This window comes from Mytilus galloprovincialis, chromosome 12 (genome assembly GCF_965363235.1).
Source record: "Mytilus galloprovincialis chromosome 12, xbMytGall1.hap1.1, whole genome shotgun sequence".
NCBI lineage: Eukaryota > Metazoa > Mollusca > Bivalvia > Mytilida > Mytilidae > Mytilus > Mytilus galloprovincialis.
This window is the reverse complement of record NC_134849.1, coordinates 25,462,701-25,489,594: the sequence shown is the minus strand read 5'-3', so window position 1 is coordinate 25,489,594 and position 26,894 is coordinate 25,462,701. Positions and strand designations below refer to the sequence as shown.

Genomic DNA, 26,894 nt, shown 5'->3' with positions numbered 1-26,894 from the left:
CCAAGTCTGAATTAGTAAAAAGTAAACCATTATAGGTTAATGTAAAGCCTTCAACATGGAGCCTTGGCTCACACCGAACAGCAAGCTATAAAGAGCCCAAAAATCATTGAAACAGGAAATCCAGCAGTCTAATCTATATGAAAAATGTCAAGCACTTATGAACCATATCAACAAAAGATAACTAGTCAACAAATGGTTCCTCACTTAGGACAGGTGCAAACAAATGCAGGTTTAAACATTTTACAGCATATTCCATTGAGTGTGTAGCCAAAGGTAATATCTTTGGTTAGCTTGCTTGTTAGATGAACCGTGAAGTCATTATTAGATGAGGTATACAACCCTCCTTTCAAAGTAGCTTATATATATAATTAGTCCAACAGACAGATAGATTGGTTTTCTGTAGGACTAGTCTATTTATAAAGTAGGGTAGTTTACCTAACCTAACAATGACTTCACGGTTCAGCAAACAAGAAAGCTAACCAAAGATGTGACCTTTGGCTACACACTCAATGGAATCTGCTGTAACAGGCACCATCCTTCGTCTTAACTATTCACTTGAGTACTGTAAATCTGCATTCTGCATTAAATATTTCATTCATTATGGTGAAGCAATTTCAAGCATTAATTTCTCTGTGGTTTCCTTATGATAAGTTGAATTGAAGGGGAAACAAGAAAAGAATGGAGCCTCGAATGTGTTATTTAGTGTCTTGCATGTTTAAGTGAACAAATTTACAAAGATGAAGCTATAATATCCTTTGGTTGATAATCATTCAGTCCACATCTTGTCTACCAAATTTAACAATGAAACCTTTTTTATTACAGCTATACCCCAGTAGGTAGATCATTTTTCTCTCCACCAGAAGGTTATGACCATCCCCTGGGTGGTGGAAGAGAGGTGTGGTTTGGTTTCCATCAGAGCGTCAGACCATCACATTGGAAGATGATGTTGAACATTGATGGTAGGGTTACACATTTATCAGGACAATTCTACAAATAGATGCCAGATTTATGGGCATTACATTTTTGTGACCTGTGCGTCCATTCTTCTGTCTTTTGGGCTTCAGGTTAAAGGATAACTTATTTTGTAATGTATAATTTACTTCGATGTTAATGCTGGATAGTAGAATAAAAAAAAGTGATAAAAATTGTGGAAATATTACAGAAACCTGAGCTATGTAAATTAGGATGTCAATGAATGATTTTTCTGGTACTTGACAAACATTATTCTGATTATTTTAAAAATTGATTTGTTCACTCAACACTAACCATTGCTTATGATACATTCCAGTTTCATTTCATTTCTAGATATACATATCAAACACCAATTATTCTGCAGGAATTTTTTTTTTCTTTCTTCTATCTGCCTTCATAGGATGCCCATCCTTGTTGTTACAGACAACAATTTAAATCCAGCGTAATTTGCTAAATTAAACATTACATTATTTTGTAAATTCTCTTTCTAGTATCAGCCACAGCATTTTACAAAGCTCAGCCCGTGATAGAATTCATGTGTGAAGTTTTAGATATCAAGGATGTCCACGAACAAAAACGACCTTTAACCGACTCCCAGCGTGTGAAGTTCACCAAGGAGATAAAAGGTACGTACGGTATGTGCAATTTTATAAAGATCCTAACCACAACAAATATTTACATGTTTTGGGCCTAGGTGTATTAATTGGTATTTTTCTTTTATTTGGAGATATTCATTAAACAACAATCCATCAATCTTTCATTGGAGATTGTTTTGAGTGAAATGCAGTCTGTTGAATACTTATATTAAGTTACTGTTGCACAATACCTATTTGATTTTTAAGTTATTTAGATGTTTAAAGGCAAAAAATGGTAATTATAAACTTTTTATTTTAATTTTTTTAGAGAAGCAGTTTGTAATGAACATTTAACATGTTTAAAAGATAATTAAATTTTGTACTTTTAAGCTTCTCAATCTAGACATGCAAAATCTGCATGATCTGTGGTTATTATTGTTGAAATTACCAGACAGGAGTACATATTATATAATACCTTCAAGCATGAAATCGAAAATAGTCTCTATCCATTCTTATGTTTTACCTATGAAAAACTGTAGCACTTTCACTGAATTAGTTTGTGATTTACATGAATGGCTTCTTTTAACACTCGTGAAGTGTGACAGAATTATCTATTAATATTATCCAATCGTATGGGTGAATCAAGCTGAATTTTTGTTGGAAGAGACAACTTTAAACTTACCAAAGTACGACAATAAATTACAGATTTATTTTTTTTAATTTTGGGCCTAAATAAAAAGGGTATGCTGATTAAAGATAAACAAATATTTTGAAAAATTTATGTGAAATGTATCTCGGTGTTTAGAAAATATAAATTATTTAAAAATCAGTAACCAAAAGTGTTTAACAGACTGCATAAGATCCTTTATTAATAGTCGGTGTCGTTGTGGTGTCCATGCTAATTGATGATTTAGAATATCAAAACAGTTTTTTTTTTTTTTTTGGAATTGCATGAAAAAATAAGGTAATGATAATATGTGGGAAATAAGTTTGACCTAAAAAAGAATTTAAGACCATATGAAGTATATAATCCCCTTTAATTGTATTGGCATGCTTATATTTGTTGTGGTTTTAGCTTAAGTTATAAGTTCATTATTTATATATTTTTTTTCAATTTTTTTTATAGTTATTTTTGTAATATTTACAGTTTCAGTTAAAAGTTAATTTATTTAAAAGAATAAGTGAAAACATAGTGAATTGGATTAATAAGTGAAAGACAATATTTCATTACAAAACTTTTCATTAGTTTTGTGCAGTGGTTAAAGATGATAGCAACATTTATGATTTAAATACCTTGTTGAGGTTTAGAAGAATTTTATATGACGTTATAATGTTGTTTGTTCTGTTTAGTAGAAAGCTGTCAAGATTAAAAGAAGGAAGAGACTCGCTCCGTCACAGATAAATTTAATTTGAATATAACATTTCATTTTGATTTTTGTTTAGGTCTTCTTGTCACAGGAAAAAAACAGTCACAGTCTTAAGATTTGTTCATGATATTGTTTAAATTTTGAATCTTGTGGAAAAATTATCGTAATATAAATAGAATTGTTGCATTTGAACTCAATTATAGTTTGAAACTCAACCTTCGGTTTTCTGCAATACATGTATCTTTATTTTATTGCATGGCTTTTTACAACAAAAAAATATCATTTAGTCCATTTTCATTTTGTAAAGAGACAATTGCTCTGCATTTATGTGTTTTCTGTACTAGATTTGCCCAGCAAGCTAATATAATTCTGATTAAATCAGTGAATTTTTTTTTAAAACAAAAATAGTAAAAATTATAGCTTTTTAAATTTAATTTTAAATTTAAATTTTAAATATATCTTCATTTGCATAAAAAAAACTCTAGTTGGAACCAATAAGATATAAGTAATGTGTCCCTGTAATTTCCAGTATGTGCAAAAAAAAATAAGCTCTTTCTATTTATCTTGTCAATGATAACAAAAAGCTTAATGGAAATACAGTAAAATCATTGTCAGAGAAAACTTCATTAAGTATGAAAATCAATCTCTTAATAGATTTTTCACTATAGTTAAAATCAATGTTAATTAATTCAAATGAAAAATTAAATTAAAACCCATGAAAGTTGGCTTGTAAGGCACTTAAAATGCAAGTTCTACAACATATATTCAAGCCTCAATCTTCAATACTACACTTAATTAGGGGCACTTTCATTTAAACCAATGCCAAGCAATGCTGAAATAAGATGTAAATGGCCACGTCACAAGGTATAGTGAATCTTTTTTACATGTTTTGTGGAGTCCTAAAGTTAGATGCAGTACTGTAATTATCTTCTTTAGGGTTACCATTTCTGGCTTTTGATGTGATGATGATACGACAATGTATAAAAATTAACATTGAATTCCTTGATTTTGGAATACACAAAAAAAAGAAAAACAGTCTAGCTCAGATTCTATATACATAGTCTAGATAAGACTTTGCATGAAATATTTGCCACCGACATAACGCAAACAATAATCTTTCAACCAAACTTCGATAGGATGCAATTAGTCTAGTTAAGACTGCATGAAATATTTGCCACTGGACGTTAAGCAAACAATTATCTATCACTCAAGCTTGATACACTAAGTCCAGTAAAGATTTTGCCTGTCGGCTGATATGAATGATCATGCTTTGTTTTACTTCCTCTTTACATACCATGCTACTTTCTCTTTACCACTGCACAGACTTCACTATTAGAATGGCCCTTATAGTAACTTTCTTATTTGTTTCACTGTCACATAACAGGTTTGAAAGTAGAGATAACTCACTGTGGTACCATGAGAAGGAAGTACAGAGTATGTAACGTGACTCGTCGACCAGCACAGACTCAGTCGTAAGTATAAACAATTAGTAATGATCAGTTATAGGGAGCAAATGTGACAAAATGTACAGGGTACTTATTTAAAAAAAGATAATGTTTGAGCCCTGTAACTATATAGGGCCACACTTAGAAATATTTTGGTTTGCCCAAACCATACCCAAGATCGAGACAGTGGGTAGGTAGGTAGGCATATTTTTTTTTTCGGCAAAGAGAAATTTAAGCATCAGATGTTTATAAGTCTTCATGCCTATCTGAAAAAGAAAAAAAGAAATTCACATCAGGACAATAAAAGATTTTGAGTAGGCAGCTATTTTCTGGGTAGGCAGGGTTAGGGCAAACAAACCTATTCTTTTTTTATGGCCTAGCTTGATAAAAAACTCGTATGTAAATTACTCAGTACATATAGTTCATGGAATTTTGAAAATTGATATTTATCATCAATATTCCCGACATTTCTAACAAAGTTGATGTACAGTGAATTTTTCTCGAAATAGGTGACCATTTATAAAGAACACATGTAAGATCTGCGAAAAAAAATCTTCTTTATCTTAAAATAACATACACTCCAGTTTCTAGTACATAGATTTTTATGCCCCACCTAAGATAGTAGAGAGGCATTATGTTTTCTGGTCTGTACGTCTGTTTGTCCCGATTCAGGTTAAGTTTTTGGTCAAGGTAGTTTTTGATGAAGTTGAAGTCCAATCAACTTGAAACTTAGTACACATGTTCCTTACGATATCATCTTTCTAATTTTAATGCCAAATAAGCGTTTTGACCCCAATTTCATGGTCCACTGAACATAGAAAATGATAGTGTGAGTGGGGCATCCGTGTACTGGGGACATATTCTTGTCTTAAAAAGTCATATGTTGTTGATACAAAAATTTCTGTAATATTGATGAAGAATACAAAAATTTTTGTTATATTGATGAAGAATACAAAATTTCTGTTATATTGATGAAGAATACAAAAATTTCTGTTATATTGATGAAGAATACAAAACTTCTGTTATATTGATGAAGAATACAAAACTTCTGTTATATTGATGAAGAATACAAAAACTTCTGTTATATTGATGAAGAATACAAAAACTTCTGTTATATTGATGAAGAATACAAAAATTTCTGTTATATTGATGAAGAATACAAAAATTTCTGTTATATTGATGAAGAATACAAAAATTTCTGTTATATTGATGAAGAATACAAAAATTTCTGTTATATTGATGAAGAATACAAAACTTCTGTTATATTGATGAAGAATACAAAAATTTCTGTTATATTGATGAAGAATACAAAACTTCTGTTATATTGATGAAGAATACAAAACTTCTGTTATATTGATGAAGAATACAAAACTTCTGTTATATTGATGAAGAATACAAAACTTCTGTTATATTGATGAAGAATACAAAACTTCTGTTATATTGATGAAGAATACAAAACTTCTGTTATATTGATGAAGAATAACAAAACTTCTGTTATATTGATGAAGAATAACAAAACTTCTGTTATATTGATGAAGAATACAAAACTTCTGTTATATTGATGAAGAATACAAAACTTCTGTTATATTGATGAAGAATAACAAAACTTCTGTTATATTGATGAAGAATACAAAACTTCTGTTATATTGATGAAGAATACAAAACTTCTGTTATATTGATGAAGAATACAAAACTTCTGTTATATTGATGAAGAATACAAAACTTCTGTTATATATTGATGAAGAATACAAAACTTCTGTTATATTGATGAAGAATACAAAAATTTCTGTTATATTGATGAAGAATACAAAACTTCTGTTATATTGATGAAGAATACAAAACTTCTGTTATATTGATGAAGAATACAAAACTTCTGTTATATTGATGAAGAATACAAAACTTCTGTTATATTGATGAAGAATAACAAAACTTCTGTTATATTGATGAAGAATACAAAACTTCTGTTATATTGATGAAGAATACAAAACTTCTGTTATATTGATGAAGAATACAAAACTTCTGTTATATTGATGAAGAATAACAAAACTTCTGTTATATTGATGAAGAATAATTAAATTCCATTTACTGTTCCTTGATCTTAATTATGTTACTGGGTTATACCATGTTACTGTATTTGACTAATATAAAGGGTTAGCATCTGTCAAAGCCTGTTGATTGAATGAATGGTTATTTGTTATCTACTTTATATTTCAGATTCCCGTTACAGTTAGAATCAGGACAAACAGTAGAATGTACAGTAGCTAGATATTTCCTGGAGAGATATAAAATGAAGTTACAGTAAGTCGGAAAAAAACATTTAATGATACATATAATTTATAACAGGAATCACAAACATATAATGGACAATACAACAGACAACATCAACCAACAACACCTTAAGGTGGTACCAAACACTACAGGGAGATAACTCTGTAAAGTCAGCTAAACACTTTAATTACGTTGTGTTGTAAAAGGAATATTAATCTTCTCAATGATCAAAATTGATGTTCGTCAAACTGCTATATAACCAGTGTAATTTTTCTGACAAAACGGTTGGTTCAAAATTTAAATTTTTTTTATATTTATATTAAAAGGTCAAAGTAAATAATTTGACAAAATTTGATGAAAATCAAACGAGCCAAATTAATTTTAGAGAAAGTGTTGGGTACCACCTTAATACAAATGTACAAGTAAAAATGGCAATGAACAACATGTGTAAATATGGGAATTACATGTTTTGTATCATTTATTAGATATAGGAAGATGTGGTATGAGCGCCAATGAGACAACTCTCCATCCAAATAACAATTTATAAAAGTAAACCATTATAGGTCAATGTATGGCCTTCAACACAGAGCCTTTGTTTATCTATGAAGAGAGTTTGGTGACTTAGAAATGCCTTTTTTTGATTGACTTTGTTTTATGTCTTGTACTGACTACTTTTTGTTTGGTCAGGGTAGTTTACCTTACCATAGGTAAAAGAGTTTAATTTGATAACATTATAGGCACTTTCTATACAAGGTGTCCATGCACCAAAAAAATTGTTATTGATGCTTTTATCTACTGAGAACAGACTGTGTCAAACTGTTTTAGGGTTTGTCTGACCGAAATAGAAATTTGAATTTTTCTACTATATATATTCAACCAAAAAATCTTAAAAGTTCTGTCGGTCCGAATGATTTTTGGTCTGACATTTTGTCAGTCAGACTGAGTTTGGGATACACCGTTAGAAAGATTGAATGGACCTAATGTAAAAGTTTTTTTTTTTATTGTTTTTGACTTTGTAATTTGTATATTTCTAGGTATCCACATTTACCATGTCTACAAGTAGGTCAGGAACAGAAACACACATACTTACCATTAGAGGTAGGTTGTAGTATATTAATCTGATGAATAGAATACCCTATATATCTGGCTTGAAGTTGGAATAATGTGTCAGCTTAGAGTGACATGTCTTTCTGTGAACTGAACTGGAATATAAGGAATCTGGCTCAGGGTGTTGATCTTGTACAAAACAGAGTTTATTCATAGCAAATAATATAAAAAAGAAGATGTGGTATGATTGCCAATGAGACTCTCCACAAGAGACCAAAATGACACAGAAATAAACATCTATAGGTCACTGTACAGCCTTCAACAAAGAGCAAAGCCCATACCTCATAGCTATAAAAGGCCCCGAAATGACAATGTTAAACAATTCAAACGAGAAAACTAACAGCCTAATTTATGTAAAAATGTTGAAACAAAGCCCATGCCGCATAGTCAGCTTATCCTGAATATGCATTCAATTTGCAACTGGAATTTTAAAAGCCTTTCAAATTAATTTGTGGTTTAACTTTACCCATGAAAATTAATATCCTACAAATAATAATGAATCTACAATAGATAAGTAATACAAACAAGTCAAATTTAAACCAAAAAAAAGATATATAGAAGAATTAAGCAGATGTAGAGTATTTATAATTATACTTTAGGTTAACTATAGCTTTATGACAATGCAGATTTACATTTTGAATAGTCAGTTTTATATTTTCATAAACCTATAAGGCATCTCAATTTTCCTAAAATAAAATTGAACTAACAGTAATTCATTCTAGTTAAATCCGTATTTGAAAATGATGCAAATGCCTTACAATTTTTTTTTTACATAGTGAAATTTTTTGTTCTGTTTCAGGTGTGCAATATTGTGGGAGGACAAAGATGTATAAAGAAATTGACAGATATGCAGACATCGACTATGATCAAGGTTTCTCAAATAAGTTGACATCTATTTCTGCAGCATTTACATGAGGCAGACATAATACACACAGGCGCACAAGCTGTTGATTAAGGGGTGTGGTTAGCGTTGCCAGGTGGTAGTTACCATGGTAACATGGTGGTCCCAGCTAGATTTATAATGGCTTGTGACTCAACAACTTACAACTGGAAATTAGAACATTTTTATGGAATAGTAGTTCTGTTTTTTAATTTTTAAGTACTTTTTGTAGATTCTCAAATTGTTAAATAAAATTGAGAATGGAAATGGGGAATGTGTCAAAGAGACAACAACCCGCCCAAATAAAAAACAACAGCAGAGGGTCACCAACAGGTCTTCAATGTAGCGAGAAATACCCGCACCCGGAGGCGTCCTTCAGCTGGCCCCTAAACAAATATATACTAGTCCAGTGATAATGAACACCATACTAATTTCCAAATTGTACACAAGAAACTAAAATTAAAATAATACAAGACTAACAAAGGCCAGAGGCTCCTGACTTGGGACAGGCGCAAAAATGCGGCGGGGTTAAACATGTTTGTGAGATCTCAACCCTCCCCCTATACCTCTAACCAATGTAGTAAAGAAAAGTCTGTTTTGCATACTGTTTCATGAAAAAGATTTGTTAAGACCTTGTTGATTTTCTTATGATTTTGTATAATTAATAGAAAGTTACAGATTGTAGGAAAAAGAAATTTAATATTAAATACTTTAAAAAAAAAATACAACATATAAACAAAATATATATGTTATTTCCTTGAAATGTTTTAAGCTGTTCCTTTTAAAGTCAGTACATCAAAAAAATGGCAGGGATAAATATTTGGCCTTGCCAAATCGCCAATGACAATTCCAATTGAATTAGATGGTAAACAAGAAGGGCATTTATTTTTAAACTAGGTCACTTTTTTATCACAGAGTTTGTTTTTAATTGATCAAGTACCGGAATGTCCTACCACAAAGTAGGTAACCTGTCAAAAAAATATTAACTAAAATCAGTAATATGAAAAAGGTAATTGTTAAATGAAAGATCTAGAAAGTTTATTTTTTGTGCTATTTTATTTTTGATGTAAATTATAATTACTCCCAGTTTGTAAGATTGAACCATGTCTCATGGCAATGCTGATGATAGATGCAACTTACTTGAGTTTAGTAGTACAAGGGTAAAACAAAACTGTTTGGATTTTTGTGGTAAAATGCTAAATTTTGTGGTTTTTTGAAAGTAAAATTAGTAGAAAGCCAGTAAGATATTAAATTTGCGAATTGTCAGTGTGTAAGCTGTGTGGTGTTGCCTCATGTTGCTTTGCAGAACTAGCTGTTAGCTTTAAAATTAATGAGATGTATATTATTAATTTCAGGCTTTTTCAAGAAATATTTTCAGAGGGATTTGGAAAAATATGTTTAAAGAATTTTGTAAAAAGCATCGTTTTTTCCTTTGCCTATTGAAATTATTATCATTCCTTAAAAAAAATTGAATTATCTTTCAAACCCTCTGATAATTAATTTTTAATCAGTGCTCTCCTGAATTAGCACTGAGTAAAAAATAATTATTTTCCCCTGAATAAGCACTGGGTAAAAATTATGAAGTTCTAAGATATCACTTCTGTATTCATTTCATGTTTAATTTAAAAAAAAATTTTTTTTATAAAAGAACATTTAATTAACCATAGATAGACATGATAGAAAGAAATGAAAAAGCATGATTAATTATTAAGAAAAGTCTGACAGTATATTGCATTTGACTAGTTATTACATCAGTTTGTTACATAACAACATTAATTTCTTAATCTGACATATCAGCGAAGATGATACTGTTTCTAGTAATTGGTTTATCATATGTATTAGGTAAGTATGGAAGACAATTTCCAGGAAAAAAGTTGTACAAAATTTTTAAACCAATAAATTGTTTGTTTTAAGGCCACAGCTAGATCAGCTCCAGACAGAGAAAAAGAAATCAACAACCTGGTAAGATTTTAAGATTTATATCTTATGGCCTATTAACCGTAAAAGTTGTAATAAGATCTGGACACAATAAGGGCTATTCCAGAAAAAAATGTATGGGGTGGTTGGAAGGCAGTTTTTATCAGCACCCACCACCAAGACAATTGTAATTGAGAATTATAGTGCATTATAGTGTGAAAAGTTGCTCTGATACCCATCACCCATGTATTATTAATATAATGTGCCTTCCAACCCCCCATACATTTTTTTCTGGAATAGCCCTAAGCTGGATTAATTTTTTAAGCACCGTATCTCAATTTATAATAATATACTATTGCTGTTAACATATAAGTCCGTCCATTATAATTGATTGATTGATGTTTATTTCGTATTGAGGTGCTCTTTTATTGGAGGAAGTTATGGAATACAAGACACAAGATCATTATGTCTTTTCTGACAATTAAAATACATGTACAATGTTAATGTAAGGAACATTTTGGAATTCCAACATTGTTGATGTTAATTGATTTACGGATAATGACGTGTTATACCAACACCAACTAAGAAAGTATATTGCAGGAAAAAAAAGAGCTAAATGTGAAAAAAAAATGTTTATAAAATTGAGAATGTAAATGGAGAATGTGTCGAAAGAGACGACAACACATGTTTCTGCAAAGATTAAATTGTTATAAAAAATTATATACATGTACTACCAAAATAGGCTTTGTTTTGGTATCTGCTGCTTCTCTGTCAAACTCACAGCATTTAGGAGTAAGGGCAAAGATTTTTCTACTGGGAGTCCGAATCCTGTTGAATATTACATGTATTACCTTGTTAACTAGTATGTTAAAATGATTATAAAACCAGATCACCCTGTTGTTTAGTACAAAGCAGGGTTCATATTCATTTCATAGTCATTTACATACTCTGACTCTGAAATGCATGTTATAATTTACCAATTCATCCATCCATCCAATATAGATTTCTCTCATTAAAATCAATCTTTTACATATTTATTTTTGAAAAATGATCCAACCATATAAGTAAACAAACATAACTACAGATATCTGTTTGTTAAAAAGATGCATTCAATACTAAAATCATGACTTAATTAAGAGGGCATTTTACACATGTTACATTTGCATGATCTGTACTCTTATTTAATAAAAAAAACTGAATGAAAATTAACTTCATTGCAAGAGCTGTTCACATTTCTTACATCATGTAGAACAGACTCAGTATCAGTGTGAATAGTATATATGCAATATTTAAGACCTACAATTTGTAAATTGGAAAGACTACTATGATGAATTGAAGAGACCAGCATAATTTACCATGGACAAAAGAAACTCTAAAAAAGAAAACTTTTTATAAAGTGTATAATTTTAAAATGCCAAAGTTATCACTTTTGATGAAAACAGTATTGTCAGTGAGAATTGGTTTGTGTGGCTAGCTTGGCATGTGCTGATTTTATTTAAGAGAAAAAAAATCAAAGATCAACAATATATAAGTTTATAATTTAAAATGTCATTTACTACTGTTTTATCAATTTTGATAATAAATTAAATATTCATTACTAATAATTTAAAGAGTTTCACTTGTATATACCTGGTGTTAATAATAATTTATTGAAAAGAAAAATTGTATTGCTTAAGAGATTGAAAAAAATTGTCAATTGCTTAAGAGATTGAAAAAAAGTTTGTATATCAGCACATGTAATAAGCTAACCATTATTGCCTAGTCATATCATTATCGTCATATCACTATCACCTATCACCAGGTACAAAAAGCTGACTTCAACAAAGACCCTTACCTACAAACGTTTGGTATCAGTGTTTCCTACCAAATGACCGAGGTCAGAGGGCGTGTGCTGCCCCCGCCAAGAATCGAATATGGAGGCAGGGTATGCCAATATTTATCAATCACTAGAAAATACGGGAATGTGTGTATTACAATTTGCTGTCAAAGCTGTTTAGAGAATAATTCGTTTTCCTTCTTTCTTCAATTTTTCAAAAAAATAATTTATTAAATGGTCTATGCATTATTCCTTAGCTTCGATCAAAGGTTTTAACAAAATGTTTATTAGATTCCTAAAAACATCAAATATGATAGAAAGTAGACATTTGATGCTTTGAGGTAAATTCTGAATACACACACACTCGTAATCATTATTTTTAATTTTGCACATTAATTAACATTAACAATGACGGTACATCCAGTACTTTGTGTGGCATCTTGTCAGATTTTGTTGTGCTAATTCTTGTATTTTGTGCCCGTCTGTCATTAACCTAGGTCCGAAAGGCAAATTTCAATGCGGATCCCTTCCTGCAAACGTTCGGTGTTCAGATCAACCCAGTGATGGTCGAGGTGCACGGTCGTGTATTAAACCCCCCAAAAATCCAGTATGGGGGTAGGGTAAGAGAAAAACAGGTTTTTCTAAAAAAAAAACAGATGTCCTTGACTTGAAATATTCTTACAGTTCAAAACAGTTAAATTTGAAAAATAATTTTAAAGAAATTTGAAAGCAATAGGTATCAACCTTGGTGAAATTATAAAGAAAAAAGAACAACAATAGTTTATGATTTTGAGATCCTTTAAACAATTTTATACTGGAATTGCTTAGATTTTATTTTGTTTTTGGAATAATTTATATGTCAAGTTATTGGTAAATGTGATCAGAGAAGTTTTGAACTGTGGGAATGATGACTTGCACTCGTACCCTTACACAAACTGCCTAAGTTTATAATGCTGCTAAATTCTTACTTGTATCCATGGTACCATAGCTGTTTCTTGATTGAATATACAACGATATTTTATATACAACAAAATATGTTTTATAAATTATCTTCTATTTCTTAGAATGTTAATTTGATTATTTCTTTTAAATATGATCTTTTCAATAAAATTGAATTGGAGATATAATTAAATGAATTTTAAAATAGTGCAAAGATCTGATTTTTTTAAATCAAATTACATTTCAGTAAATTCAACATAGTATAACTTTCCATTCAGTGTTAAGTGTTATAGAAATGAAAATTGTTTTTATTTGAAAAAAGACTCAGACTTTTTTTAAATTCCTAAACATCAGAGAATTTTTTTAAATTTCAATGTGACAGACTTTCATTTCAGTTTCTAAAAATTCTACTTACACTTTACAGTGAGTTGCTTATAGGTGTTATGGTAAAATTTTACCTATAGCTCAACCTGTTTTTAAAATTGTCAGCACAATAGGGACATTTAAATTGACCAGTTGGTATTGTTAGATTTAAAATATACCTTGATTCTACCTGTACAGATTTTTATTCACCTAACCCAAAGTTTCAGCATGCTTTTTTCCTGAATATTTTCTTACCTAGGATTATTCTATTAAAAATTGATAGGGAAGAAAATAGTTTTGGTTTTCATTGTTTTAAATCCCTGATATATATGATTTATCTATTTTTTACCTAAAATTCTAAATCAGTAAAAGATTAAAATAAATATATATTAATTTGTTTGAAAATTTAAACTGTTTTTACACCAAAATGCTTCTTTAAAATTCTAACCCTTATACATAGTATTGTCCAGCTGCCAGTGAAACAAGAAATAGCTGCTCAGGTGTTTACAGTTTAAATTTTCAGAGGGATATGTTGTTCTTTTCTTCACATGACCCTTCAAGATTCTCATTTTGGATTATTATTTGCAATATTTTAAATCTTTTGGTGTCATTGTGTGTACAATATTGGATTTATTTTATTTGAATTCACTACTCAGACTTTTTATAGCAATTTTGCTTCTTAAAATGTGATGTGTTTCTTTCAAGATTTTATTGTCATGAAGGACATCAAGGAAGGAAATAATTCATTCAAACCGTTTTGTGGGGCTTACATATGATGTTGTACATATAAAATTCAAAATAATTTTGGAGTATAACTTGATGTGTTTTTTATTTGAAATCTATTATAATATTAGTGGGAGTTTTGTGCATAAAATGCTGTGTTCACTAAAGGAAATTCAATTTTTCATACGATGGGATTTAGTTATGTTAAAGATTTAAAAATTTCAAAACTGGAATTCAAGTAGGAGATATAGTGTGTGTTCATCCAACATGTTTCTGTGTCTTTAAATGTGATTTTTGAAATAATCATTATTAATTTTGGGATCTATTACAAATTTAAGATGATTCCCTATTTAAATGGGATCTTGGAAATGAAATAAAATGTTGAAGTAATGCAGTGGATATAGTCTAATCTAGTGATAAAGTGAAAAATAAAAGTAAAATATTCTAAAATATTCCTAACGTGAGGAAATGTTTTTTAAAAGTGAATGTGAAATTGGAAATAGTCATTATAAAATTCTGAATCAAATATTGTTTGATTTGGAAATTATTATAGAAAATGAAATAAAATGTTGAAGTAATGCAGTGGATATAGTCTAATCTAGTGATAAAGTGAAAAATGAAAGTAAAATATTCTAAAATATTCCTAACATGAGGAAATGTTTTAAGTGAATGTGAAATAGTTAATAGTCATTATAAAATTCTGAATCAAATATTGTTTGATTTGGAAATTTATTATAGGAAATGAAATAAAATGTTTACTGTGGATATATTAAAATCAGGTGATATACAGTAAAAATATAAATAAAATTTTACAAAATATAAGTGAGGATAACTATTTGGAATATAGTAATGGAAATGATTTTGAATTATGTATAGATTCTGCACCTGTTGAATTAGGATGTATATCATTGGAAGTTAATCAGAATTCATACTATGGATTTAGAAAAAAATCTAGTGAAGTAGTGAAAAATGAATAAAATTGGGAATTATTTAAAATCTTTGGAATTCTGGATGAGATGTCAAATATTAGTGTAAAATAATAAATGAAATTGTTTATTCAAATATGATTTTGAGGTTTCATTAAAGTGAGTGAAATATTACGACTGGATTATTTGGGGTATTAAACACTGCTAGTAGTGGCTATGCAAACATTTAGATGAAATGTAGTGCATTTTAGGTCATACAATTTTGAATTAACTGCAAGAAAATAAAATATATGATAAAGTCATTCTTGTTTGGCTTGATCACTCATAAGATTTTGAATGACAGTAAAATAAAAATCTCTCAATAGAATAATCCTAGGTAAAAAAAAGTTCAGGAAAAAAGCATGCTGAAACTTTGGGTTAGGTGAATAAATTTTTTTACAGGTAGCATCAAGGTAGATTTAAATCTAACAATACCAACTGGTCAATTTAAATGTCCCTATTGTGTTGACAATTTTAAAAACAGGTTGAGCTATAGGTAAAATTTTACCATAACACCTATAAGCAACTCACTGTAATTTTTTAATGGTAATTAAGTTTGTAGAGAAAATCTAGAAACAGCTTGTAAAGTGCAATACAAGTCATGGCTGATGTGCACGGCTTCTTTATAAAAAAATAGTAAAAGAGGAAATTAAATTTGCAATACTTTGATTTTCTTTAAAAGTTATTTTTTTCAGTGATTGTTTTTTTTTTATTACCTTTTCTGTTTTGATGTCTCTTAAGTCTAGGGTCATGAATATCTTATGATTTTATCAAGTTTGTCATTTAAACAGTTAGTTAGAAAACTGAAAAATAGTTAGTTAAGAATTAAATATGTATGTGTTCCTCGTAAGGGATCCATTTCTGCAGGGATTTAATGTTGTGTTCTTGTATTTTTCAAACACCTTTGTTTCAATAACATCTGAATAGAAGTATGAATACTCTATTTTCAAACGAAATGAAAATTGCTGACTTGATTGATAAAAATATTTTGGATGTTTTGAAAGAAAAATATGTTGATACTACTAAGTAACTATATTTTATTAAGTTGTGATACAGTTTGAATATCTAACAGGAAAACTAATTTCGAGCAGTAAAAGATTGATATATGTCTTCAATTATTCAAACACAATTCATTTAAGTGATTCTTAAATTATAAGTGCTATAGATGACCATCAAAGATTTGTAGTAGTTGCAGGCGAAACACAGGGTTAAATTTGTTCACAACCAGTGTACTTAATCTATAAAATATAACATGTACCGTTCAGCATGTTTAGTAAAAAATCTTTCTAACAAATTTATTATTCTGACATTTTTGAACTTGATTGATGCCTTCTCCTGTCTTGAAACAATGCATGAATCCATTGTTTAGAAAAGTAAAATCCTAAATCTGTCGTTAACTTTCTATATTTACCAATACTTTTCTTGACAGCTGATTGCATTGAGAGTGTAGTTAAAGCTAATATCTTTGGTTAGCTTGCTTGCTAGCTGAACCGTGAAGTTATTAATAGGTACGGTGAAATGCCGTCCTTTGGAAGTACTCTAGTCCTACAGACAGATATTGTGGTTATCTGTCTGTCTAGTCAACTCTTAAAGGAGGGTAGTTTACCTAACCTAGTAATGACTTCACGGTTCAGCCAGCAAGCAACCTAACCAAAGATATTGCCTTTACCTACACACTCAATGCAATTGGCTGTAACATAGATTTGAATAAAATCATGAGATATTCATAATAAATAATGTGGCTGAAGCTTCCAATAATTTGTAATCATGTCTGCTGTGTGACTGCATGACTAACACCTTGTGATAACTTATTGAGGGAACCAGTCTCTCTTCTGGAGGAAACCAGTTGTGGCCTGTGCACTGCATGTCAATATTAAGGTTCTGATTGGTCGAGAAGTATCATGTGATCTGCCTTGATCTTATAGGACGTCACAACTATAAATAAACGTGTTATGTATATCGTCTCCTCCTTTCCAAAATGTCAAGCTGAAACTTGTTTCATAACTATGCTATGCATGAGAAAGAAGTATCGATTTTACTTCTGGTTCTGCGGTTCTTCTAAAAATTTTGAGAATTTTAAAAATCTTAATTTGGCTTTATGGTTATAATTGATATATATAAATGATTTTTATTTCAATTTCAAAATATGTATTGATGTCTATAAGACTATTTGTATATGTTAAACAAAGTTCCCAGCATATAGAGGATTTTTAATATAAACTTTTTGTATGCCTTTATGAAGAAGGAAGTTAAAGAATTTTAAATTAAAATGTCACATTTAATAATGAAAACAATAAATTTTGTTTTAATTGGAACTTCTAAAGTTAGTTATGAAACAAATTTTCTACTTTCATGTCAGAGTGAAGCCCAATATATGTGTGCATGATGTGTTTCTTGTGTGTGTTGATGTCAATAAGGATGTACCACACGAATTTACTAAAACTTATTTACTGTATTTACAATATATATACATAACTTACATGAATTTGTCACTGAATAATTATTATTTATTGTATAGCAATATAATATTTCCAACAGAAAGTAACCAAAAGTTAGCGTGCAATAAATTCAATAAATCTTCAAAATTCATGACGTCATCAATGACAAAATCTTAGTTTAAACCAATTTTTACTTTCAAATATTATATTGCTATACAATAAAAGGGTTATTGCATGAATATTGGGGAATATTGTCCCTCGTAGAACATATGTTGCACTCGCAAGCTCGTGCAATATAAAATTCTACTCGGGACAATATTCCCCAATATTCATGCCATAACCCTATAATATGTCGTCCCTAAGTGAAATTTGCAAAAAGGAACAGCTCTCCTCTATCAAAACATATATACTGTGGATTTATTGTTTCCATAGAAACCAATTTTAGTGGATTGAGGAATAATTTCAATTTCGTAATTTTGGATTTCAAGGTTTTGCCAAAATCTGAGCACAACTGGTTAGAAAATGTGTGCTTTTAAATATGTGGTATACTTTTACCAATAAAATCCATTAAGATTGGTATTCCACACATTATAATCTATCCGAAGTAAGTATTTTGTATTTTGTCAAAGTATTATTTATCAGAGAACTAAAAAATTTGATTGTCAATAGAATGAATATAATGTTATGTGCAATGCCATTGTATAAAAATGTTTTTCTAATGAAATGAAATAGAATAGTTTATTTGTTTGGCTATTCTGCAAATCATTGTGAAAGAGGTTAGAAGGCACACCAGTACAGATGTAAGGGGTTGAATTTGTTTCCTTTAAAACTAATGTGATTATTCTGTATTTTTGTCAGAACACGTTTGACTTGCATGCTTTTGATTAAAGTATCTTAAGCAAGACATGTTGTTTCTGGTGTTGGTGTTATTAACCATTGCTCAGACATTACTTTGTGTCCACACTAAATTATGGACATTGAGTGCCTTCCAACTCTTCACATTTATTTGTGGAATAGTCAATAACTCAGGCGATGATTACCGTTGGTTACTGAAGATCTATGTAATAAGAAAGCCCAATCTAAGGATATATTATGTTTATTGTTGAGTTGTGTGTGGAACATCACAGTGCTAATGGCCACCACCTGCTTTTATTTACCTTATTCAGCAAAAGCTTTTTGTCGGCTTCTGTGGAGTACACTAACTTTCTCGATTTCCATTCTTTTTAGCTAGAAATTTTTCTTATTATATATGTATCAGTATTTTCAAAAATAAAGCTGAAAAGATTTTAAAATGACTATTTTCCTTGTTCTTTTTTTCAAATTTTTTTACAAAATTAAATATAAATAGTTACCTCCCTTTTGGCGTTACTTTGAGAAGCTGACGAAACTATTACTTGATACTATGTAAGACAAAATTGGAAGCGATACTTTGTAAGACAAAATTAGAGGCAATTTAGATCAATTTCTGACTTCTTGCTTGGTCTAATGCAGTAGGAAAGTGATAGTGCTAAAATTCTTTCTTTCCTCTAACCAATTAAACCATTATGTGTGGAAAATTAATTCAATTTTTCTTCTTTTTAAATACTTTTCCGACTTTCTAATTTGTGACTTACAAATTTTAGGTTGAATATTTTATGGCAAATGATTTTTAAGAGATATAGTACTGTGATTTCTTTATAAATTTTCTATTTCTGTTTTCCTTGATCAGTAGAAATAAATACATTGATCTTCAATGTAGGAAATTTCTTCAATATGGTCACATTAACTGTTTTACACTGATGTTACATTATTGTGCATGCTTACATGCTGATCAAATGAAGTCATCTTCAGGAAAACAGATGATCTTTCCAACTTGAACAACAATTATGTCTTACAGAAATATTTTGTGTAAAACCAGTCATATCTTAATTCACTCATTTGTCACTGTAACAACTTATAAAAAACTTTTTAAAAATTGTTGAAAATGAGAAAAGTTTGGTGTTAATTCAATTTTCAGGGATTCTGTTATTTTTTTTTTTGATTTTGCAAGATTAACAATACTTTTAACATGGTTAACTATTAAACAATATTATAAAGGAATGGCAAAGCCTATGGTCTGTTGTCCATAATGTTTCACCCAAAAGTATCAAAAGTCACAAATAGGAAAGAGTTAGTATCAGAAGAAAATGATATATTTTTTTTGTCAACCATTGGACATTCTCACTGCGTCTTTTTCTAGAGTAAATCCCAGGCAATGCCAAATCAAGGTGTTTGGGACATGAGGGGAAAACAGTTTTTCTCAGGAATAGAGGTTAAGGTGTGGGCCATCGCCTGTTATGCTCCCCAGAGAACAGTACGGGAAGATAGCTTGAGGTACGTATTTAATTATCTCCCTTTTGTACCTATAGATTAAGTCTGCTGCGGTCCCCAACCAGGGAGTCTGGGATATGAGGGGCAAGCAGTTCTACTCCGGTATGGAGATTAAGGTTTGGGCCATAGCCTGTTTTGCACCTCAGAGGACGGTTCGTGAGGATGCATTAAGGTAAGCAGTCATTGTTATAAAAATCATTTAGAGTATTGTACATGTTTCAATGTTGTTTATTATTAAAAAAAAGTTCAATACATCGCTGCTTCAAAAGAAGTATACTGTTTAAGCCCAGTCTGTCAGTCCCAAGAAGTTTCTCAATATCTATAAATCATAGCATCTTGAAACATGCTATCTGAGATTTATATATCGAACACTGTTGAAATGACGTAAAAGTGGTTTAAGTTTAGGGAGGGGTCATAAGAACCCTGCATGTGGCCATATGAAACTATAGAATTGACTTGGATTTCAAATTTGTGAATTCCCCTGAATAGGGAATACACTACTATCCACAGAAAGGATCTGAGTAAAGTGTATTTGTACTGGTGTAATAGACTTTCAATATTTAAGGTGGAGTTAAATCACAGTCACTATAAAGGGTATTATTTGAACCCCAGTTTACCCTCATGTATATTGTCGTTCGTTAATGTTGTGGACATTGGTATATTTTTTTTTTTTAGAAATTTCACCCAGCAACTACAGAGGATATCAAACGATGCTGGCATGCCAATTCTTGGTCAGCCTTGTTTCTGTAAATATGCTACAGGACCAGACCAAGTAGAACCTATGTTCCGTTACCTGAAGAACACATACCAAGGATTACAGCTGATTGTTGTGGTATTACCCGGTAAAACACCAGTCTATGGTAAGTGTTTGTGATAGAGGATAGAACACTATTCCATTGTGAAGTTTAATTTTATGTGATATATTATCTGCCCTTTAATTATAGTAGAATTCTTAGGCTGCCCTTATCAAATTTGTTGTATGATGTTGCCTACCATATACCCATATTTTGTAGGGTTGACTAGGAAGGGATTTTTGGGATACGATTGCTTTCAAGCAATCTGTAGACTTATACCAGTGGCTCAGGACAATGCCCTCACATCAACCGTTTTATTCTAAACATTAAGGACCATCTCAGATTCTTATGATTGTCTTGGTTTAAGGGGGCTCCTGGGTATAAATGATTTTTTTTTTCTAATATAGGATTTCGCTATATTTTTTCATAAATGAACTTTATTCTATACTTAAAAGAAAAATGAAATAAAAAAATGGGGTCACCGTTTGTTTAAGCTAAAATCTGCCTCTGGAAGAAGCATACATTTTTGTTAATGTCCTTTTTTTTTGTTGAACTAATAGGAGAAAAACAGGAAATATTGAAATAAAAAAATAACCTAATATAAGAAATCGCTTAAATTTTACAATTATTTAGTTTATGTACAGCTTATTTGAAAACAATAATAAAAAATGTAGGTCACCAAAGAGTTAAAAAAGATATTTCAAATTTAAGGCCAAAAAATGGCATTTTTGCACCAAAGGGAGATAATTTGGAGCGTTTTCAATTTTTAAAGTCATCTGGGGCCAAACCAAATCATTTTTTGGGGTTGTTTTTTGTTCCATATCATAAAGTAACAACTAATAGTGTAATAAATAAAATTTATAATGAAAAAATAAAGGTTTAATATTTTGCTAAAATTTTTGTACCCACGAGCCACCTTAAAAGGTAAAAACAAACAAAGGGATTGAACTTAAACAACTTTCCTATAATGTTCTTTTCATAATCTTCATGTTTGATATTTCCCTTGACTTATATGCGTGTTTTTAACAACACGGAAAATCATAATCAAGCAGTATTTATATTTAGTGTTTTTATAAATTTAGAAACACGTCAGAGGTAATTCCCCAGTTGTGATAAAAATGCGAGAGTTCTCTGAATTCCGATTTAAATCTATTTCTGCTATATAAGTGAAGTGGAGTTTTACTTATATGTCACCGTTATTAAACTGATATTTGATATTGTACTTCCATAAAAATAGAGAACCATTTAGGTTTAATATACGTTCTTACTACAGGGTTTGTTTAGGTAATTATGCGCATGCGTATAGTTTTCTTGACTTCAAGGGGTACTAGGTTAAATGGTTGCTCTGGATTCCCCACTCAATTGATTAATTTATAACTCATGGGATCCTTTCTATGTATGTCTGCTATTGAGGGTTATTGTTGATGCATAATTTTAAATCATATGCATCATTTAAAGTAAAATAAATGTAGTCCACATCGTGAAGGTTTACTTTCAACACCCCTTCAGGTGAAATGGAGTCTTCCATATTATCGTTTCGAGTTGTCTCCCTTCCGAAAGTCACTTCTGTTCTGTCGATAAACATCGTATTATATTAAAAACGATCGCAAATTTAAACTGAGGAATGTGTACGGAAAGGAGTCGTGATCACTGACCCAAAGGAAATTAAATATTTAAAGAGTTAGGAATGGGGTTCCTCCTAGAATTAACGTATAGGAAAATAGGTGATAAGATACGAAGTGAAATACTTCTCTCACTCTGAATGTGAGTGACTGCTGTGGAAAGTAAACTTGGAATTGATAGTACAAAAATAAAACACAATAGGCCTAAGTACATTGTTCATACACTTTTAACCGGGATTGGCTATTTTGTTTTGAAAATAATATTATCCAGCTACATGTACATGTATACATGTGTCAATGAAAACAATGGCAATCGTATCCCTCAGAGCAATCTGCTCTGATTTTTATGACCAACAGCACAAGTTACATTTTTTAGACTAGAAAACGACATGAGAGCACGAACAAATATATAAAAAAAAAATGAAATTATTTGTCTTAAAATTTTACAGGAAGGTTGGTTTTTAGGTAGGAAAGGTCAAAAAAATTATATATGTTATTTTATTTTTGGTGTAACTTTCATTTATCCTAATTGAAATTTTTTTGACAGGGGGTATCCACACATGATACTTAATCAATACATGCACAGTAAAACATACAAAAGCTAAGGAAACACGTTTTAATTTCTGTTCTTCATCTTAAAGTCACAGTGAGGTCTTCAACATCTTCATTAACATTAGAAATTTTAATGCTTTAAATGTATCTTTTTCATCTTGAAAAATGAATAAGAAAATCTATGGTTCCTGAAAATCATGCCAACACAAATTAATTTATACAATTATATTACAAACATTGATATTCTTTCTGTTCATAATTAATGAGTAATATTTTTACAGCTGAAGTCAAAAGAGTTGGTGATATTTTGTTTGGTTTGGCAACGCAGTGTGTACAGGCAAAGAATGTAAATAAAACCACACCACAGACCTTGTCAAATCTGTGTCTTAAAATCAATGTTAAACTCGGTGGAATCAACAATATATTGCTGCCCAGTATTAGGTGAGTGTCTGTCTTACAAGTATCAATTCAATGTTAAACTCGATGGAATTGACAATATATTGCTGCCCAGTATTAGGTGAGTGTCTACCTTACAAGTATCAATTCAATGTTAAACTCGGTGGAATCAACAATATATTTCTGCCCAGTATTAGGTGAGTGTCTACCTTACAAGTATCAATTCAATGTTAAACTCGGTGGAATTGACAATATATTGCTGCCCAGTATTAGGTGAGTGTCTACCTTACAAGTATCAATTCAATGTTAAACTCGGTGGAATTGACAATATATTGCTGCCCAGTATTAGGTGAGTGTCTACCTTACAAGTATCAATTCAATGTTAAACTCGGTGGAATCAACAATATATTGCTGCCCAGTATTAGGTGAGTGTCTACCTTACAAGTATCAATTCAATGTTAAACTCGGTGGAATTGACAATATATTGCTGCCCAGTATTAGGTGAGTGTCTACCTTACAAGTATCAATTCAATGTTACACTCTGTGGAATAAACAATATATTTCTGCCCAGTATTAGGTGAGTGTCTACCTTACAAGTATCAATTCAATGTTAAACTCGGTGGAATAAACAATATATTTCTGCCCAGTATTAGGTGAGTGTCTACCTTACAAGTATCAATTCAATGTTAAACTCGGTGGAATCAACAATATATTGCTGCCCAGTATTAGGTGAGTGTCTACCTTACAAGTATCAATTCAATGTTAAACTCGGTGGAATTAACAATATATTGCTGCCCAGTATTAGGTGAGTGTCTGTCTTACAAAGTATCAATTTTGCTTGCTAAATTACTCTCTATGAATGTGTATATGTTTGCCAGTAGCAGATCCATCCATTTTCAAAGAGGATTCAAAATGACACCTTTTGACACCACCCCCTTTACTCAATAATGACGCCTTTTGACGCTTGTGTAGTGCCTCAGTTCAAATGTCTTGCCTACAATAAATCTGTATCAGACTTCATAAAATATCTATCTTATATGAAAAGAATATTCATGAGAATATCTGACTGGAATTTCATTGAGGAAATATGTGTTTTAACACTGTTTTTTACTAAAAACCTGATGATTCTTTTTTTATTGAAAAAATCCTATGTGAATCAAGAATTTAAAAAAAAATTCATGGAGGAAAGGGTTAAAGCTAAAGATTTAAATTATGGTGTTTTGAAGGAGCAGATATCTTATTTACTTTAGATGGTACAAACTTAATCAGCAAAATCTCCAGGCATCTGTAATGATCACACTTGAAGCAAACATATGTTATGTTGTCTTGTGTACATAATGCACATCTAACCAAATATACACATATGTTATGTTGTCTTGTGTACATAATGCACATCTAACCAAATAAACCTGATGGTAATGGGCTGTAGGGACTTACTAGAACAGGTATCTAACTTGAGACATGGAAGTTGTATTGGATGTTTATTTGCTAAGCAAGCAGCATTTGGATTAAGAGCAATGACTGGTCCCCTCAGATTTGAGAATGTCTGGGTTACTGTAGGAAGACATAACTTCCAGTAGATTGTTAAATTACGAAATGTCTAGTTAAAAATCTTGCTCATGTTAGCCTATTATAAAGCAGGGTTCATACTCATAGTGGAAAAATTCATATGCTCTCATCCTGATATGCATGTAATTTGACATTAAATGCTAAATTATCATCAACTTTTTGACGTATAATTGATGGAATTTTTTCAGGCCAGCAGTATTCAGAGAACCTGTGATATTTCTTGGGGCTGATGTGACACACCCACCAGCTGGTGATGCCAGCAAACCATCAATTGCAGCTGTAAGTTCTGTACTAGGAATTTAAAAAAGATTATCTTTTAACTCACCAGGGCCCTTTGGGCTCCTTGTGAGGTTATGCTATCACTTGGTGTCAGTTGTCTGTCATCGTAAACTATTTAAAAAATCTTCTCCTCTGAAACTAAATGTTCCTTAGGGTATCATGGGTATCTAGTTTATAAATTTTGTCCAAAGTTTTGATCCATTGACAATTATAGCCGCATTGGCTAAAAGCAGAACTGGTTTTTGTCGAGCCTGCAACTTTTGTTGCAGAAAGCTCGACATAGGGATAGTGATCCGGCGGCGGCGGCGGCGGCTACGGCGGCTACGGCGGCGGCGTTAGCTAACTTCTTAAAAGGTTTATATTTTAGAAGGTGAAAGACCTAGATGCTTCATACTTTGTATATAGATGCCTCATGTTACGAAGTTTCCGTCAGTCACATGTCCAATATCCTTGACCTCATTTTCATGGTTCAGTGACCACTTGAAAAAAAAGTTCAAAATTTTTGTAATGTTGAATTCTCTCTTATTATAAGTAATAGGATAACTATATTTGGTATGTGCGTACCTTGCAAGGTCCTCATGCCCGTCAGACAGTTTTCACTTGACCTCGACCTCATTTCATGGATCAGTGAACAAGGTTAAGTTTTGGTGGTCAAGTCCATATCTCAGATACAATAAGTAATAGGGCTAGTATATTTGGTGTATGGAAGGACTGGAAGGTGTACATGTCCAACTGGCAGGTGTCATCTGACCTTGACCTCATTTTCATGGTTCAGTGGTTATAGTTAAGTTTTTGTGTTTTGGTCTGTTTTTCTCATACTTTATGCAATAGGTCTACTATATTTGTTGTATGGAATGGTTGTAAGGTGTACATGTCTAGCGGAGAGATGTCATCTGACCTTGACCTCATTTTCATGGTTCAGTGGTCAAAGTTAAGTTTTTAAGTTTTGGTCTTTTTATCTAATATTATATGCCAAAGGTCAACTATATTTGGTGTATGGAAATATATTTTGATCTATATGTCAGTCCCGCAGGTTTTATTTGACCATGACCTCAATTGCACGGTTCATTGCACAGTGTTAAGTTTTTGTGTTTTGGTCTATTTTCTTAAACTATAAGTAATAGGTCAACTATATTTGTTGTATGGAAGCTTTGTTAGCTGTACATGTCTGCCTGGCATGGTTCATCTGACCTTGACCTCATTTTCATGGTTCATTGGTCTTTGTTTAGCTATCTTGGTTAATGTTAAGTTTATGTGACAGTTGTAATCAAGCTTTATACTTAGGACTATCAACATAATATCAAGAAGGCGAGACATTTCAGTGTGTGCACTCTTGTTAATACGACCACAAAAATTGAAAATTTTTTAGTCGTATATTGGTATCACATTGGCGTCAGCGCCATCGTCGTCGTCGTCCGAATACTTTTGGTTTTCGCACTATAACTTTAGTGTACAATGGTGTAAGTAAATAGAAATCTATGAAATTTAAACCCAAGGTTTATGACCACAAAAGGAAGGTTTGGATTGATTTTGGAAGGTTTGGTTCCAATAATTTAGG

The 26,894-nt window shown here is 31.0% G+C and overlaps 1 protein-coding gene across 11 annotated transcripts in view; it reads left to right on the top strand.

Moving 5' to 3' along the window:
• The window catches only part of LOC143055014 (protein argonaute-2-like), a 49,348-nt gene that overhangs the window by 13,118 nt on the left and 9,336 nt on the right, over positions 1-26,894 (top strand). For 3 of the 11 annotated variants that reach the window (XM_076228146.1, XM_076228139.1, XM_076228147.1), the window contains 12 exons: positions 823-959; positions 1,464-1,607; positions 4,299-4,386; positions 6,574-6,657; positions 7,662-7,725; positions 8,534-8,605; positions 10,529-10,576; positions 12,333-12,455; positions 20,163-20,296; positions 20,800-20,984; positions 23,374-23,533; positions 25,246-25,336. In XM_076228146.1, coding sequence (XP_076084261.1) covers positions 823-959; positions 1,464-1,607; positions 4,299-4,386; positions 6,574-6,657; positions 7,662-7,725; positions 8,534-8,605; positions 10,529-10,576; positions 12,333-12,455; positions 20,163-20,296; positions 20,800-20,984; positions 23,374-23,533; positions 25,246-25,336 — 1,330 coding nt within the window. Of the gene's footprint in view, positions 1-822; positions 960-1,463; positions 1,608-4,298; positions 4,387-6,573; positions 6,658-7,661; positions 7,726-8,533; positions 8,606-10,528; positions 10,577-12,332; positions 12,456-12,844; positions 12,968-19,993; positions 20,128-20,162; positions 20,297-20,799; positions 20,985-23,373; positions 23,534-25,245; positions 25,337-26,894 lie in introns of all 11 variants that reach the window. The other 8 variants (XM_076228145.1, XM_076228149.1, XM_076228144.1 and 5 more) reach the window with 6 other exon arrangements.